The sequence below is a fragment of the Gorilla gorilla genome, chromosome 10 (assembly GCF_029281585.2).
Source record: "Gorilla gorilla gorilla isolate KB3781 chromosome 10, NHGRI_mGorGor1-v2.1_pri, whole genome shotgun sequence".
Lineage (NCBI taxonomy): Eukaryota > Metazoa > Chordata > Mammalia > Primates > Hominidae > Gorilla > Gorilla gorilla.
Genome location: NC_073234.2, coordinates 122,906,539 through 122,924,441, shown reverse-complemented (window position 1 = coordinate 122,924,441; position 17,903 = coordinate 122,906,539). Strand labels below are relative to the sequence as shown.

General features: G+C 42.5%; 1 protein-coding gene across 2 annotated transcripts in view; it reads right to left on the bottom strand.

Annotated features, from left to right (window-relative positions):
• ABTB3 (ankyrin repeat and BTB domain containing 3) overlaps positions 1–17,903 on the bottom strand; it is a 341,236-nt gene that overhangs the window by 125,186 nt on the left and 198,147 nt on the right. For both annotated transcript variants that reach the window (XM_004053822.5, XM_019039447.4), the window contains exon 2: positions 14,186–14,335. In XM_004053822.5, coding sequence (XP_004053870.1) covers positions 14,186–14,335 — 150 coding nt within the window. The remainder of the gene's footprint in view (positions 1–14,185; positions 14,336–17,903) is intronic.

Below are 17,903 nucleotides of genomic sequence, written 5' to 3'. Positions count from 1 at the left end.
CTAATGATCCTTTGTATTTCTGTCGTATCAGTTGTAATGCCTCCTTTTTTGTCCCTGATTTTATTTATTTGGGACTTCTCTGTTTATTTCTTAGTCTAGCTAAAGGTTTGTCAATTTTGTTTATCTTTTCAAAAAACTTTTTATTTCACTGATCCTTTGTATTGTTTTTTAGTCTCTATTTCATTTATTTCTGCTCTGATCTTTATTATTTCTTTCCTTCCCCTAATTTTGGGTTTGCTTTCTTCTTGCTTTTCTAGTTCCTTAAGGTGCATTGTTAGGCAGTTTATTAAAAATCTTTCTACTTATTTTGATGTAGGTGTTTATTGCTATAAACTTTTCTCTTGGCACTGCTTTTGTGTATACTATAGATCTTGGTATGTTATGTTTCCATTTTTATTTGTGTCAAGGAGTTTCTTAAATTTTTTTTTTTTTTTAAGAGACAGGGTATTGCTATGTTACCCAGGCTGGAATGAAGTGGCTATTCACAGTTGTGAACATAGAACACTATAGCCTCAAAGCCCTTGGCTCTGGTGATCCTCCTGCCTCAGCCTCCTGAGTAGCTGGAGCTACAGATGCATGTCACTGTGGCTGGCTCTTTAATTTCCTTTTAAATTTCTTCATTGACCCATTGGTCATTTAGAAGCATGTTGTTTACTGTCCATGTATTTCCAAAGTTCCTCGTTATTGACTTCTAGTTTTATTCCTTTGTGGTCTGAAAAGATACTTGATATGATTTCAGTTTTTAAAAATTTGTCAAGACTTGCTTTGTGACCTAACATATGGTCTAAACTGGAGAATATTCCATGTGTTGTTGAGAAAAATGTGTATTCTATGGCTGTTGGGTAAAATGTTGTATAATGTCTGTTAAATCCATTTGGCTTAAAATGCAGTTTAACTCTGATGTTTCTTTGTTGATTTTTCTGTCTGGATGATCTGTCCATTACTGAAAGTGGGCTGTTGAAGTCCCCTACTATTATTGTATTGCAGTAAATCTCTCCCTTTAGCTAATAATGTTTGTTTTATATATCTGGGTGCTCTGGTGTTGGTTACATATATATTTAAAACTGTTATATTCTCTTGCTAAAAGGAGTCCTTTATGATTATATAATGACCTTCTTTGTCTCTTTTTATGTTTTTTTGACTTAAAGTCTATTTTTGTCTGAAATAAATATAGCTACGGTTGTATGCTTTTGGTTTCTGTTTGTGTAGAACATCTTTTTCCATTCCTTCACTTTCAGTCTATGTGAGTCTCTACAGGTGAAGTGAGTTTCCTGTGGGCAGCACCTAGCTGGGTCTTACTTTTTTATTCTTTCAGCCAGTCTATACCTTTTAATTGGAGAATTTAAACTATTTACATTCAAGGTTGTTATTGATAGGTGAAAACTTATTCCTGTCATTTTGTTAACTGTTTTCTGATTGTTTTGTATATTGTATATTATATTGTATATATTTCTTCCTCTCTTATTCTTTAGCTTTGCAGTTTGGTGGTTTTCTGTAGTAATAATGTTTGATTCGTCTCTGTTTCTCATTTGTGTATTTGCTCTATCAGTGAGTTTTATACATTCATGTGTTTTTGTCGGGGTAGATATTGTCCTTTTACTTTCAGATGTAGGGCTCCCTTAAGCATTTCTTGTAGGGCAGGCATAGAGGTGGTAAATTCCCTCAGTTTTTGGTTGTCCTGGGAAGACTATTTCTCCTTCATTTCTAAAAGATAGCATTGCTGGATATAGTCTTCTTGGCTGGCAGGATTTTTTTTATTCCTTTCAGCACTTTGAATATATCATCCCATTCTTTCCTGGCCTATAAGGTTTCTGCTGAGAAATCTGTTTCTAGTTTGATGGGAATTCCCTTATATGTAGCTGGATGCTTTTCTCTTGCTGTTTTAAATTTTTTCTGTGTCTTTGACATTTGACAGTTTGACTATAATGTGCCCCAGAGGGGACCTTTTTGGGTTTAATCTATTTGGAGATCTTTGAGCTACCTTATCTGAATGTCACCTATATCACTCACAGGACTTTTGAAGTTTTCAGCTATTATTTTATTAAATAGGTTTCCTATGCAGTTGCTTTTTCTAATTTTATGGAGTAGCTTTTGCAAGGAAAGACTTTTTGCTGTAGATGTATCTATAGTGTTAGTCGGGTAGGGCTCTTTGGCTTTGATTCCGGGTGGGCGCAGCAGTGTAGCCTTTGTATGATTTCTTCCACTGTAGTCAATGTCAGCAGTGTCTGCATGTTCCTCACTAGCTTAGACTGTAGTTGTTTGTGATGGATGTGGTATGGTTTTGCTAGGGACAAGGATGCTGGATGGGCCAGTCCTTGGGCTCCTGGATGGTGCACAAAGGTGCATGGTGGTCCCACCACTGAAGTGGCAGGTTCACTGGACAGCAGTGGCAGTGGGCCCTGTTTGGGCCTGTCCTGGGGCCCCTGCATGGCACACATGGGTGCTGGTGATTGCAGACCCTGGGTGAGCTGATCCTCAGGCTCTTGGGTGCTGTGTTTGGGTACTGATGCTGGTGGTCTTGTCTTTAGGTCCCTGAGTGATGTGTGGGACCACTGGAGGGGGCAAGTTTGCTATTGGTTGTGGCCCTGGGGCAGGAAGCTGTCAGGTACTGGGGAGTGTGTGCTTTGGCTTCCTATGTCCTGGAGGCAGACTCCCTGTTGTGCAAGACCGCCTGTTCCCCATGGTGTAGGGCACTGACTGGGCTTAGGTGCTGAGGATGTGGCTGCATTGCTGGGTCCAGCTGGTGTTGCAATGTTGCAGACTTCTGAGTGGATGTGGGAGATGTTAGCTGAGTCCCAAGGGTGTGGAGATGCAGGGGCTACAGGGTCCCAGGGCAGGATGTAGTCTAGTAATGACTACTCTCAAACTGGTGCTATGCCGCAGCAGCTTGGTTTTGCAGGAGTGGGGATTAGGGAGGGACTATCCAAGAATGAATCCCCTCTCTGGAATAATGCAGTTTCCTGGACTCCAGGCATCTCCCTATGCTAGGCTTGGGTCCTGTGAGGGCTGAGGGGTTTTCCTGTAACTAGCATTGCAGGTGTTCCATTTCTAAATAGCAGGCCACTCTCTGACCACTGGATTGAGAGGAATGGAGACATTGCTGGATGATTGGCCAAAGAATCAAAGAACCAGAGGCTCCTAGAGTTAGGACTGGCCTTCGAGCTAATCCAGTCTGTCTTCTCCAGAGTCCTTCTGTAGCATCCGGCAGTGAGAAACTATTATTACCACTATTACTAATAACAATAGTAAAAGCTGTATCGGACGCTGTGAAAGTATTTAATATACATTGTATTTAATCCTAACAGTGCTCTATAAGGTATGTATTAATATCATTTCAATTTCGCAGCAGTAATCCTCCACTGGGTTGCTTTTGCCTCCCAGGGAACATTTGGCAGTTTCTGGACACATTTTGATTGTCACATACAGAGGGCTGCTAGTGGCATCTAGAGGTTAGAGATACTGCTAAACATGCTACAATGCACAGGACAGTTCTCACAACAAATAATTTAGTCCAAAATGACAACAGTGCCAAAGTTAAGGAACAATGCTTTGCAGATAAGAAAACAGGCCCAAGGTTACAGGGTTAATAAGAGGCAGACAAGATTCCAACCCAGGTCTGTCTGACTCTAAGGTCTGTGCTCTTCATTCCAAATGATCGGAGTCCCTCTTTCAAAGGCAGCCCAATGAAGCCTTGGCCAGCTCTCAGTCCATCTTGAAGCAATTTAGCATTATGTAGCAAAGGTACTAACAACTACTCATAACTCCTGACTCAGTAATTCCATTTCTGGGAATCTGTCCCAATGTTTGAATTCAAAATGCAGCAAAATCTTCATGCACAAGGATTTGCACCCAAACCTTACATATGGGATCCAAAATTTGACAAACAAGTGTTTAAAAATAAAAAACATGATTAAATAAACTCTAGTACATCCACATGATAAAATAATAAACTTTTGCAGCCATTAAAAATGATTACATAGAACTGCAATACCAAAAAAAGAATCCTCATATTAAAATGTTAAGTAGAAAAGAGCAAAATTCAAAATTGCATACAGTATAATCAGGATTATGTTATTAAAAACTATGTACTAAGTAAATACCAGGGAGAAAAAAAACCCAAAGTGTTGACCAAGGACTTTTCTCCCTAGTGGGATTATCAGTGACATTCTGTCCAATTTTTCTGTAATTTCTGAACTTTGAATTATGGCATGTGCTACTTGTATTACCAGAATAATAAGCTTACTGAGGTGGCATTTACTTTCTTGCACCTTCCATCTAGGTTGAGGGTTGAAGACGCTTATCTTTCCCTCTGTCTCTCTCAAAAACTTCCATTAAAAAGCTCAAAACAAGAAGATTCAAAAGGAAGTGGAGAAGAGAAGAGAATCATTTGGAGCCCCTACTCCACTCATTCATTTCCCCAAGGCACTGGGAAGCCTGACGGTCAGGTACCCTTTGCCTTGGTTGAGCTAACCATCTCACCATCTCCTCAGAGCACCTTTCAGCTTGCCCTGCATTTCCCGGTTCCCTTCTTCTGTTCTTGTTTTCCCACCTTTGATTGCCCTTTTCTTCATTCTCCTAACAATTGAAGACCTTCAAGGCTATGACCAAATGCTATTTCTTCCATGAAGCCCTCCAGGATGTCCCTGGTCAGAATCAAGTCCCTCTTTTCTCTATATACCTGCAAAGCCTGCTTATAAAGTCTAACACATTACGTGTTTAATTCTGTTGCATTTCACAGTAAATTATCCACACATCTACTTTCCCTACTGAGTCTCAAAAGCAGAGACCATGCCTCATCCATTATCCTGTTCCGGGAAGGGGAGGCAGTGTGGCATGTGGTTAGGAACATGCTCTTGAGACTCAGACTGAGAGCCTCCAACCAGCTACTAACTAGATGAGTGACGTTAAGTGAGTTATTTGATGTCTCTGTAAGTGAGAATGATTATGACCTAATGAATTTGTTGTGTGGATTAAACAAATAATATATACAAAGTACTTAACCTTCGTTTCAACTGCAAAATTAGGACAATAATAGTACCTACCTCATAGTATTAAATGAAGAAATGCATATAAAGCATTTAAAGCACTTGGAACAGAGTCTGGTAAATTGTAAGCACTTAATAAGAATTCAGTACTATTATTCTTTGTATCACTACCATCATCATCTTCATCTTCATCACCATCCCCATCACCATCATCATTGCCATCATGCAAAATCATCATGATTGTCATCTCTGTCATCATCATCATCATCATCACCATCACTGTCACATCATCACCATCACCATCATCATCACAATCATCTCCATCATTATCACCATCACCATCATCTCCATCATCATCATCACCATCACCATCATCATCACCATCACCATCATCATCAACATGACCACCATCATCTCCATCATTATCACCATCACCATCATCATCTCCATCATCATCATCACCATCACCATCATCATCACCATCACCATCATCACTACCATCATCTCCGTCATTATCGCCATCACCATCATCATCTCCATCATAATCACCACCGTCACCATCATCATCACCATCACCACCACCTCCATTGCATCACTATCACCATCATCATCTCCATCATCATGATCACCATCACCATCATCATCTCCATCATCATCATCACCATCACCATCATCATCACCATCACCATCATCACTACCATCATCTCCGTCATTATCGCCATCACCATCATCATCTCCATCATAATCACCACCGTCACCATCATCATCACCATCACCACCACCTCCATTGCATCACTATCACCATCATCATCTCCATCATCATGATCACCATCACCATTATCATCACCACCATCATCTCAGACATCACCATCATCATCACCAAAATCATCTCTGTCACCATCACCATCACTAACATCATCATCTCCATCATCATCACTATCACCATAATCATCATCATCACCATCACCATCATCATCACCGTGACCACCGTCATCATCTCCATCATCATCTCCATCACCGTCACCATCACTGCCACCATCATCACCATCAGCAGCAGCAGTAGCAACAGCAGCAGCCTAGTCCCAAGGTCAGAGGTCCCAAAGATGTCTCTGAGGAGGGCTGGCCATGGGAGATGGAGTTGGCACAGGGATCCCTGAAGTTACTAGCTTCCTTTCAAACCCTGCTCTATAATATGTGCTATCTGCTGCTTCCCTTGTCAGTGTCATGATCCCAAAACAACAAATCCAATAGTCTCTAACTGAACAGAGTTTGGATAGATGGAGTGTGATTTTAGAAGCCTACCTGAGAATCAATCCACTAATAACTATGTTTCCCAAATATCAGCCATTTGGGAATCACCATCATTATGTCTCTCATATCTGTGTGTTGCTGATACAATTTATTTACTTAATGTTTTTCTTTAAATTGGCTAATTATTTCACACATATAAATTCATTTTAAGAGAAAATTTCATATCAGTGCCATAAATGGAAAACTCATATTGTCCTAGTACTCATAAAAATATATTGCAATTTAAATTAGAAGGTGTTTTGTGCATCACCTACTATCATTTCCAGTGCCACCCTTGGGGAAATGCTACTCTAACCTACCTGACTCAGGATCATCTGTGGACCCCACCAAGAAACCACTGTTCCTGCATGCCAAGTGTGACCACCCTAGGACAAAGAGTCACAAATTCCAATGGTGGGCTCCTTCTGCCCAAACACATGCTGATACAGCACCTTCACTGCCTTCCTACTCTTCCTTCCATCCATGGCCAGCTACCACTTACTCTAGTATATTTCCCAAACCTCCCACAACCCTGGGAGAAGAGGTATTGTCACCCTTTTCTCACAGACTATAAAACTGGAAATCAGAGTGATCAAGTCACTTGCCCTAAGTCACACAGCACAGATGAGGAAACCAAGTCACTCCACAGTATTATAAACTGCTGTTTAACTCGTCTGATTGAAACCCCTCTCCTTCAGAAAAAGCGAAAGAAACAAGAAAAGAAAAAAGACCACATATAATCCAGGTCATTAGGTACAGGGTAATGAGAGATTTTTATGGAGAAGGAGAGATGAAGGAACAGAGATGCAACAAGAGAAGGCTGACCTCTGGATTCAGCTGGAAGCTTGCCATTCATTAATTCATTCAGCAAATATTATTGTGTCCTACTGTGTGCTGAACACTGTTTTAGGCACTGGGGGTGCAGTGATGTTCAAAAAAAAAAAAGTCTTGGCCAGGTGCCATGGCTCACGCCTGTAATCCCAGCACTTTGGGAGGCCAAGGCGGGCAGAATGCTCGAGCTCAAGAGTTTGAGATCAGCCTGGCCAACATGGTGAAACCCCGTCTCTACTAAAAATACAAAAATTAGCTGGGTGTGGTGGTGTATGCCTGTAGTCCCAGCTACTTGGGAGGCTGAGGCACAAGAATTGCTTGAACCTAGGAGGCGGAGGTTGTAGGGAGCTGAGATTGAGCCACTGCACTCCAGCCTGGGAGACAACAGTGAGACTCCGTCTCAAAAAAAAAAGTTTCAACTCTTATGGGATTTACAGCTCTGGTGGGATTTACAGTCTTGGTGGGGGAGACAGAAAATAAACAAATATATAGCATGTCAGGTGGTAACAAGTGCAAGAAGAAAATTAAGGCAGAAGAGGGAATAGGGAGTGATGTGGGGAGGGGTAGGTGGGTGGGGCAGTCATGGAGGGCATCTCTGAGGAGGTGACATTTTAGAAGAAGCTTGAATGAAGTGAGGGAGCTTTGAGAATATTAGGGGAAGAGCTTTTCAGGCATAAGGAGCAGCAGGTGCAAAGGCCTTGTGGTAGGGGCATGAGTGGAATATTCAAGAAATATCAGTAGGCCGGTGGCCACTTCACCACATGAGAAGATTACAGGTATACTCTAAGGGCTGAAGGCAGGGGACTCTCAGAAAAGAGCCCACTTACATTTCAAACAAGGGGAAAGACAACTTTGTCCAAGCAAAAAGCGCTGTTTTTGTGGGTTTGCGTTTTCTTCTGGTGACACTGAGGAGAGACAACCCAGAAAACCTTTTTATACAGTTGTAAATTAATGGTCCTGTTTTGATTGCCTAATTGCCTGGGGACAGCAAGTTCACAGTCTAGTGTGAAAAGACAACAGGAAGAGACATTTTACGAAGAAGTCCTCATTTTTTTTTTCTTTAAACAACAGAAAGCAAACACTACAATTAATGACTGTCAGCTGGGGGTTTAACTGGGAGCTTGGGGGCAAGGCTGAGGTGACAGGCAGAAGAGCCAAGACAAGGTCTCAGAGGACACAAATATGGACTGGGATGGGACCAAAAGCAAATTGGTCCTAAAGGGAGAGAAGCCAGGGCCTCTGCTTCTCCACAGCCCTGTGGGGATTGGGTGGACCTGCTTCCCCCAGCCCTACTCACTGGTTCAGGAAAGAAGAACTGGACCGCCCACCGAACTCTAAGTCAACTGTGAAGTTCATCACCTGGCAAATTTCCTAGGGCTCAGGATCAAAGAATTGCCAGCTGGTGTCAGTTTGGCGATTTTCGTGGCCTCTTGATTTAGCTTACCAGTGAAATATTTTAGAACCGGCATAGGTTCAGCTCTACGTCCCTGAGTTCAAAATTCAGCTCAATAGAAAATTTATTATCTGACTGAGTTTCATTAAGAGTCCTACTCACTTGCAGCATTTTCTTCAGTTTTTGTTTCTCAGACAAGTTCACTTTAGGTCATTCATTATTCATTTGATATTCAAAGGAAATTTCCTTAGTTGTGGGTGATGTGTTACGTGCTCACAATACAAAGCTGATTTGCACACAGCACAGCAGAGGGAAAAAGAAAAAAATGATTTTAATTATGACTGTCACTTACTAGCTGAGTGGCCTTGGGCAAGACATTTATCCTTCCAAAGTCTCAGTTTGCTTATCTGTGAAATGGGAATAATAATACCTTAAAGGTATTCAAAGCAGCTGGTACACAGTAGGTGCTCCAGAAATAGTGGATAGGTTTTTACCTCAAGCCATAACAGACTGGACAAAGATAAGTGCTTTGGACATTCCAGGTAATCAAGACAGTTCTAGATTTTAATGAGGCCCCGAGGAAACAGGCAAGGGTTACCAGGAGAAGTCCCAGTCTGCAGAGGTGGTCCTCTGTCTAGATACAGCCCAGCATTGATTCACAGCAGGGATGGGTTCTGAGAAATATGTCCTTAGACGATTTCATTGTTGGACGAACATCATAGACTGCATTACACAAACCTAGGGGTAGAGCCTACTGCACACCTAGGATGTAGGGTGTAGCCTATCACTCTCAGCCTACAAACCTGTACAGTATGTGTCTGTCCTGATACTGTGGGCAATCGTAACACAATGGGAAGTACTTGTGTATCTAAACATACCTAAACATAAAAAAGGTACAGTAAAAAATGCAGTAATATTTTTTCTCTTTCTTTCTCTTCCTTCCTTCCTTCTTTCTTTTTTTTTTTTTTTTTTTTTTTTGACAGGATCTTGCTCTGTCGCCTAGGCTGGAGTGCAGAGGTGTGATCATGACTCACTGCAGTCTTGACCTCCAGTGCTCAAGCGATCCTCCCACTTCAGCCTTCCGAGTAGCTGGGACTACAGGCGCATGCCACCACACCTGGCTAATTTTGTTTCATTTTTTGTAGAGACAAAGTCTCACTATGTTGCCCAAGATGGTCTCAACTCCTGGGCTAAAGCAATCCGCTCACATCAGCCTCCCAAAGTGCTGGGATTACAGGTGTGAGTCACTGCACCTGGCCAGTATTATGATCTTATGGGACCACCATCATATATGTAGTCCGACATTGACTGGAATGTCATGACGCAGCGCTTGCTGTATTTGGGGAGGTATTGGTAACCTTTGTGAATGTTCACACCTGCAGTTTAGTTTACGGGAGAGCATCCACAGTGCACCCACAGTGCACCCTACAGAGCAAATGGCAAATCTTCAGAGCAATTTGCAGGGAATGCAGACCCAACTGACACCCTGATGGTACAGAGGTGGGGAATCTCAAGTCTGAGTGGAAATATCTCCTGGACTTCCCTGGAGGGAGTGTAGTTTAGTGGTTAAGTATAAAAGCTTTGCCTTGAGAAGCTTGGATTCAATTTTGAGCCATTCAATTCACAGGTGTGGATGATCTTGGACAAGTTGTTTAACCTCCTCTTGCTTCCATTCCCATATCATCGAATGAGGACAATAATAACATATTGGAAGTAGCTCCTGTAAACACTTATCATAGTTCCCTGGCTCATTGAACATCAGCTGCTGCCGTTATTATTGTTATTAGCTACTAAAATAGGGCTCCACTCTTGACCCTGGCCAGACGTGTCCCTGTTTCAACAAGAGCAGGAATGACTGAGAACAAACTCCATCTCACCCTTGCTGGAAAAAGAGTGGTTTCCACATTGGCTGAGCAACCTTTGAATATGAAGAACAGCTCTCTATGTACACAGAGAGCAAGGCTGTATTGATTCAGACCACAAAGCAAGCCAGTCTAAATTACAGTCAGATCAGAAAAAAAGGCAATTTTATTCCTTTCAGCAGCCGACGTGACTTATCAAAGTGCTTCCTTGTGCACACATTCTATGGGGCTGACTTAATGAATGTACAAAACCCATTCGCAATTAGCAACACCCATTTGTGTGCCAACAACTCACATGCAAAAGTCAACATTCAATGAGGACAGCATTTAATTTACAGAGCAAATTGTCCTTAAAAACAGTTTATGTGGCAAGCAGCTCCTGCAGGCTGCCTCTTAGGTGAAGAGCAGATTTGTTTAGCAAATCCTTTCTTCGAAGAGAGCACCAGAATTACGCAGGGCCCCAGTCCAGGTGCTGGAGGCTGGGGGAGGACTTTGAGACATCCCAGGACAAAGCTTTGAGACCTTAGGGACAGTGTGTGTGGGCCACATGGTGTGAGGGCCTCTTCTGGGGTTGTCCCACAAAGCTATGTCCCAACTCGGTAGCCAGATCCTACATTTCTAGGGTCATGAGCATGTCCTGGAAAACATTGAAGTCCCATATGTGTGGCAGTTCGTCTTACAGCAATGTCTCTCCAAGAGTGCTGCTTGGACCTTCTGCCTCTGAATGCCCCGAGTACGTATTAAAATGTAGATATTTCCTTACCCCATTCCACTTGTCGCAGACATCTCAAAATAGCATTCACACATATTACACCCAAATCATGGGGTCATCTGACCTGCTGCTAGATCTTGTTATATCACATGCTAATTAAAAAAGAAAAAAAGAAACCCGGAGAACTACTATGTCACAATTGAGATTAAAAATATTATGATAATTGAATTTTAATGTAATCAGTTTCTTTTGTAATCATTTGCAAATTATGCATTTAAAAATATTATTCTGAAACAGGGTCCACAGGTTTCACCAGATTGCCAAAGGTGTTGTAACTCCCAAAAGTTTCAGAAGAATCCCAGGACTGACCAGTAGCTAGGAGGCCCTGGGACAGGAGGCATTTTGTGACTTCAGAGGTTTGAAGGGAATGGAAGCGCAACTTCCAAATTCAGATGCCAGGAAAGTAGCTCTCTAGTGGCCATAAGCGCCCCCTATGGCTTGGATCAGCTACTGACTCCCTTTCCAGAGGTGCAGGCTGTAAGATTAATGGAGGGTGCCTATCTGAGTGTACAGGGAACTCCTCTGGGAAGAAGTGGAAGTTGCATTTTGGGTCTTAACTTCTTTCATAGTTCAGGATTTGCTGGAATTTCAATACCAACCCCCACTTTAACACAGTCTAGCATTTCTGTGATCAATGCTTCAATTCCGTCAGTAACTAATATTCAGCTAAACTGATAATCAATTGGATCATAAGTAAATACAGGATTACTTTCCTCTGGTTGGTCAGACTTACAGAGCACAGCCCTGAATTAGGGGGTATGTAAGCATGGTAAATTATTACTTAAACTTGGGACACCCCAACCTTGATTATCCCTTCCTTCTTTGCATCTTTCTGCCTCTTTTCCCTCCCTCCTTCCCTTCCCTTCCCTTCCCCTCCCTCCCTCCCTTCCTTCTTTCCTTCTTTCCTTCCTTCATTCCTTCCTTCCTTCCATCCTTCCTTCCTTCCCTCCTTCCCTCCTTTTCCCATTTCCCAACCCCTCTCTCTTTCTCTTCCTTCCTTTATGTTTCCTGAGGGCCTACTATATGCCAAGCAGTATTCCTGGTGCTGGGGTTACATCAGTGAGCAAATAAAATGTTTCTACTATATTCTATATAGTAGGGAGAGAGAGAGAGAGACAATTAAAAAAATAAAATATAGAGTGTGGGTGGGAGGGGAGGGGAGTAGTTGCTGATGGCTACTGGGTTTCTTGTTGCCATAATAAAAATGTTCTAAAATTGATTATGGTCATGGTTGCATACCCTGGTAAATATACTAAAAACTGCTGAATTGCATGCTCTACAAAGGTAAATTGTATATGAACTATATCTCAATAAACCTATTATTAAAAAACAAAAATATAGAGTATATCTTAGGATGATAACTTCTGGGGACAAAAGTAAAGCAATGAAGGGGAGAAAAGTTGCCATAGTCTGAATGTCTGTCACCCCAGATCCATATGTTGAAGCCCTGCCCCCTCAATGTGACAGTATTTGGAGACAGGGCCTTTGGCAAATTATTAGGGTTAGATGAGTCCATGAGGGCAGATCGTCATGATGGGGTTAGAGGACTTATAAGAAGAGGAATACCTTCCCCCACCCCACCACCCTGCGAGAACACAGGGAGAAGGTACCCATCTGCAAGCCAGGAAGAGAGACCTCACCAGGAACTGAATTGTCTGCCACCTTGATCTTGGACTTCCCAGCCCCTAGAACCATGAGGAATAAATGTCTGTGTTTTAAGCCACACTGTATATGGTATTTCATTATAGTGGCCCAAGTTGACTAAGACAAGGGTCCTCAGAGTATTATGATTTTAAATACAATGGTCATGGAAAGCTTCATTGAGAAGGTAACATTTGGGTGAAATGGGAAGGTAGTGAGGGAGTGAGCCATGGGTATACCTGGAGGAAGAACAGTTCAGGCAGAGGGAAGAGTAAGTGCAAAGGTCCTGTGGTAAACCTCTTGTGCTCAAGGAACAAGCAGGGGACAGAGCGGGGGTGGAGGAGGATGTCTGGGGAGGGTAGGGGGTGGGGGGACATGGAAGTAATTCTGGGGCTTTGGCTTTTCCTGTGGGTCAGATGGGGAACCACTGAACCAGAGCCAATGGAGGACTCTGAAACAGAGGAGAGATGTGATCTGATATATGCTTTAAGTGGATCTCATTGTGGAAATCAACAGTGGCCAGCCATTTATAGAGTATTTACCATGTGCCAGGCACCTTGGCAAACCCTCTTGTGTAAGCTGTCAGAATTAAAATGGAATCATTTGTGTTAAAATCCCTGATGAAGAGAGTCAGCGAAGGCCATGAAGGGAAGATTTCCATGCACAAATGCCTGATAACAAGAACTATCACAGAACACCTCTGCAAAAATCACAGCCTTGCACAAAGGCCATGGTAACCTTATACACACACACACACACACACACACACACACACACACACACAACTTATATGAAGACATGTGACCAGCGACTGCCAGTCCAAACTCGGACTGGTGCCACCCTTGTCATTTATTGATCCTTGTAGCCAACGATAATTATCTCAAAAACAATTTTGTAATCCTCCTCCTCACTTTTCCGTTAAAGACCATTGTCCTCCTTTAGCCCCCTGAATACACACGTAATATTTCTCTAAGAATATACTCTGGCATGCACATTCTCACTGCAAGGCCTATTCCCAGATAAACATGATTTTGTTTTAGAGAATCTCCTTCTCTGTTTGTTATTTAGGTAGACACCTTTATGGATGTGAGCTCATTGAATCACCGCAACTACACTCTGGGTAGGCATTGGTATTTTCTCTAGTTTATAGAAAAGGAAACTGAGGTTCAGAAAAGCTTAGGAACCTGACCTGCATTTATGGCGGAACCAGGAAATGTGCCAGCTTCAGAGCTCTTACCTTCCCCACGCCACTGGCATTGTTTAGTGTACACAGCAGGCACTCAATAAAAGGTGTCACCCCGCTGATTACAAAGTAGTGCCCTGAGGGGTTGGCATGTGGACATTGTGTCACTTCGGGCACAGACAGGATATGTCTTGAGGCATGAGAGCTGGAGAACCAACATCTACTTACTCAATTCGGCGATGCTGCCTACGCGCGTGGCCAGCAAAGACTGCTCGATGGTCCTCAGCTCCGACTGGCTGAACATGGGCAGTTCTCCTGGCTTGTTTGACCGCTGTGGGTCTCTGTGAAGATTCAGGCTGTCTGGGAGGCACAGCACCCCTGCAGTCAGAAGGGAGACAGAGAATGAAAGGAAAACAGATTGTTATTTTTCAGTTAACCGAGGGAGGGGTGCAACATCTCGCACAACCTCAAACCACGCCAGAGCTGGTACTGCAAAGAAAGCCAATGTAGGAACCAACGCTCTGGACTCCTTTTAGAAATGGATGCCCAGCTATTTGCAAAGGTCTCTTCAAAGTCCTGACTACTGATTTTAACAAGCATGTGGGCATTCGTCTGTACACACACATTTCCAAAGAACACAAAACAGAATCCTCTCCCCGGGCCTGGAAGGGTTGCTATCCACTCCTAGATGCGACTTCTTGTGACTCTGGTGGTGTTCTCCCCACAAAGGCAGCTGTGGTCCCTCAGTGCCCTGGGGGAATAGTCTCTGCCGAAGATTGCTTCTGAGGGCTCACTTTGTTTGCTCAACAGATCTAGCTCTGGATGGTCGGGCTGTTACCTGTTTGACAAGGCTTCTGGCTTTCTCTGTGGAGCTATATGTCAGGATGTAGAAGAGTCCCCATGGGCTTTTGTAACTTGTATGGTGAATACCCATGGGAAATCCCTGGAATCCAATTATCCTCTTTCTTTCCTTTCCATTCCATAAACATTCAGTAAGAAGCTGGGAACTTACTTGGGTAGATGATTTGGCAATATTCACTCTTTCCTTTGCCACCCCAACCTCCCTAAGTTGAATGCTTTTCCTTTCTTCTTGACTTTGGGTTTGACTACTTGATTTACTTTGTTCAAAGCTATGTTAACAAACACGATGGAGTCAAAAGCCTGAAGAGTACTTGTAAAATTGAACTTGCTCTCTTGCGCCTCTGCCTTGGTCATAAGAAAAACATGCCCTAGGCATGGTGTGGTGGCTCACGCCCATAATCCCAGCAATTTGGGAGGCCAAGGAAGGCAGATCACCTGAGGTCAGGAGTTCGAGACCAGCCTGGCCAACATGGCGAAACGCCGTCTCTACTAAAAATATAAAAATTAGTTGGGTGTGGGTGGCCTGTAGTCCCAGCTACGGGGGCGCTGAGGAAGGAGAATTGCTTGAATCTGAGAGGTAGAGGCTGTGATGAGCCGAGATTATGCTACCACACTCCAGCCTAGGCAACAGAGCAAGACTGTCAAAAAAAAAAAAAAAAGAAAAAAGAAAAACATGCGCTGTCTGCAAAACTGGAGATCTGAAGGTAGGAAAAGAAAAGAAAAACATGCCCTGGCTAGCCTGGCATAAGAGACACACAGAGCAGATCCAGAACCGGCCTGCAGCTTAGAGCTGCCCCAGCTGCCCATAAAGACATATGCTTATTTGGTATGCCACTGAGAGAGTGGGGATGTTAGTTACTCACCATTATTGTGGTGAAAACTAACAGATACACCTACCAAGTATCCTACTGAGGATACAAGGAACAAGGCAGACATTGTGCTGTGTTTGGGGTTGAGGATATAGTGAGGGAGAGAACACACATAATCCCATGATCAGTGAGCTCCCAGTGTAAGTGAAGGAGACACGTTGTTACACACATAGCTGCAAAATCATTTGTTAAATGCTCTATGGTGGGAGAAGGTTATGAATGAAGGGATGTCTTATCAGAGACCTAAAGAACAAGTATTTGTCAATACAGTGGAAGCACTTATTGAACACCTGCTGTGTTTCCAACTCTGCTCGACATTTTATTTATTTATTTTTTATTATTATACTTTAAGTTCTAGGGTACATGTGCACAATGTGCAGGTTTGTTACATATGTATACGGTGCCATGTTGGTGTGCTGCACCCATTAACTCGTCATTTACATTAGGTATATCTCCTAATGTTATCCCTTCCCCCTCCCCCCACCCCATGACAGGCCCCAGTGTATGATGTTCCCCTTCCTGTGTCCAAGTGTTCTCATTGTTCAATTCCCACCTATGAGTGAGAACATGCAGTGTTTGGTTTTCTGTCCTTGCGATAGTTTGCTGAGAATGATGGTTTCCATCTTCATCCATGTCCCTACAAAGGACATGAACTCATCATTTTTTATGGCTGCATAGTGTATATATGTGCCACATTTTCTTAATCCAATCTATCATTGATGGACATTTGGGTTGGTTCCAAGTCTTTGCTATTGTGAATAGTGCCGCAATAAACATACATGTGCATGTGTCTTTATAGCAGCATGATTTATAATCCTTTGGGTATATACCCAGTAATGGGATGGCTGGATCAAATGGTATTTCTAGTTCTAGATCCCTGAGGAATCGCCACACTGTCTTCCACAATGGTTGAACTAGTTTACAGTCCCACCAACAGTGTAAAAATGTTCCTATTTCTCCACATCCTCTCCAGCACCTGTTGTTTCCTCACTTTTTAATGATCGCCATTCTAACTGGTGTGAGATGGTATCTCACTGTGGTTTTGATTTGCATTTCTCTGATGGCCAGTGCTGATGAGCATTTTTTCATGTGTCTGTTGGCTGCATAAATGTCTTCTTTTGAGAAGTGTCTGTTCATATCCTTCGCCCACTTGCTCATGGGGTTGTTTTTTTCTCGTAAATTTGTTCGAGTTCTTTGTAGATTCTGGATATTAGCCCTTTGTCAGATGAGTAGATTGCAAAAATTTTCTCCCATTCTGTAGTTTGCCTGTTCACTCTGATGGTAGTTTCTTTTGCTGTGCAGAAGCTCTTTAGTTTAATTAGATCCCATTTGTCAATTTTGGCTTTTGTTGCCATTGCTTTTGGTGTTTTAGACATGAAGTCCTTGCCTATTCCTATACACCAATAACACCAATAACAGACAAACAGAGAGCCAAATCATGAGTTAACTCCCATTCACAATTGCTTCAAAGAGAATAAAATACCTAGGAATCCAACTTACAAGGAATGTGAAGGACCTCTTCAAGAACTACAAACCATTGCTCAAAAAAATAAAAGAGGATACAAACAAATGGAAGAACATTCCAAGCTCATGGATAGGAAGAATCAATATCATGAAAATGGCCATACTGCCCAAGGTAATTTATAGATTCAGTGCCGTCCCCATCAAGCTACCAATGACTTTCTTCACAGAATTGGAAAAAACTACTTTAAATTTCATATGGAAACAAAAAAGAGCCCGCATTGCCAAGTCAATCCTAAGCCAAAAGAACAAAGCTGGAGGCATCACGCTACCTGACTTCAAGCTATACTACAAGGCTACAGTAACCAAAACAGCATGGTACTGGTACCAAAACAGAGATATAGACCAATGGAACATAACAGAGCCCTCAGAAATAATACCACACATCTACAACCATCTGATCTTTGACAAACCTGACAAAAACAAGAAATGGGGAAAGGATTCCCTATTTAACAAATGGTGCTGGGAAAACTGGCTAGCTATATGTAGAAAGTTGAAACTGGATCCCTTCCTTACACCTTATACAAAAATTAATTCAAGATGGATTAAAGACTTAAATGTTAGACCTAAAACCATAAAAACCCTAGAAGAAAACCTAGGCAATACCTGCTCAGCTTTTTGGAGATGCAAAAGAAGAGGACATATTCAAGTCATTTAAAACTGAAGAGATGACACTGGCATGGACAAAATAATCT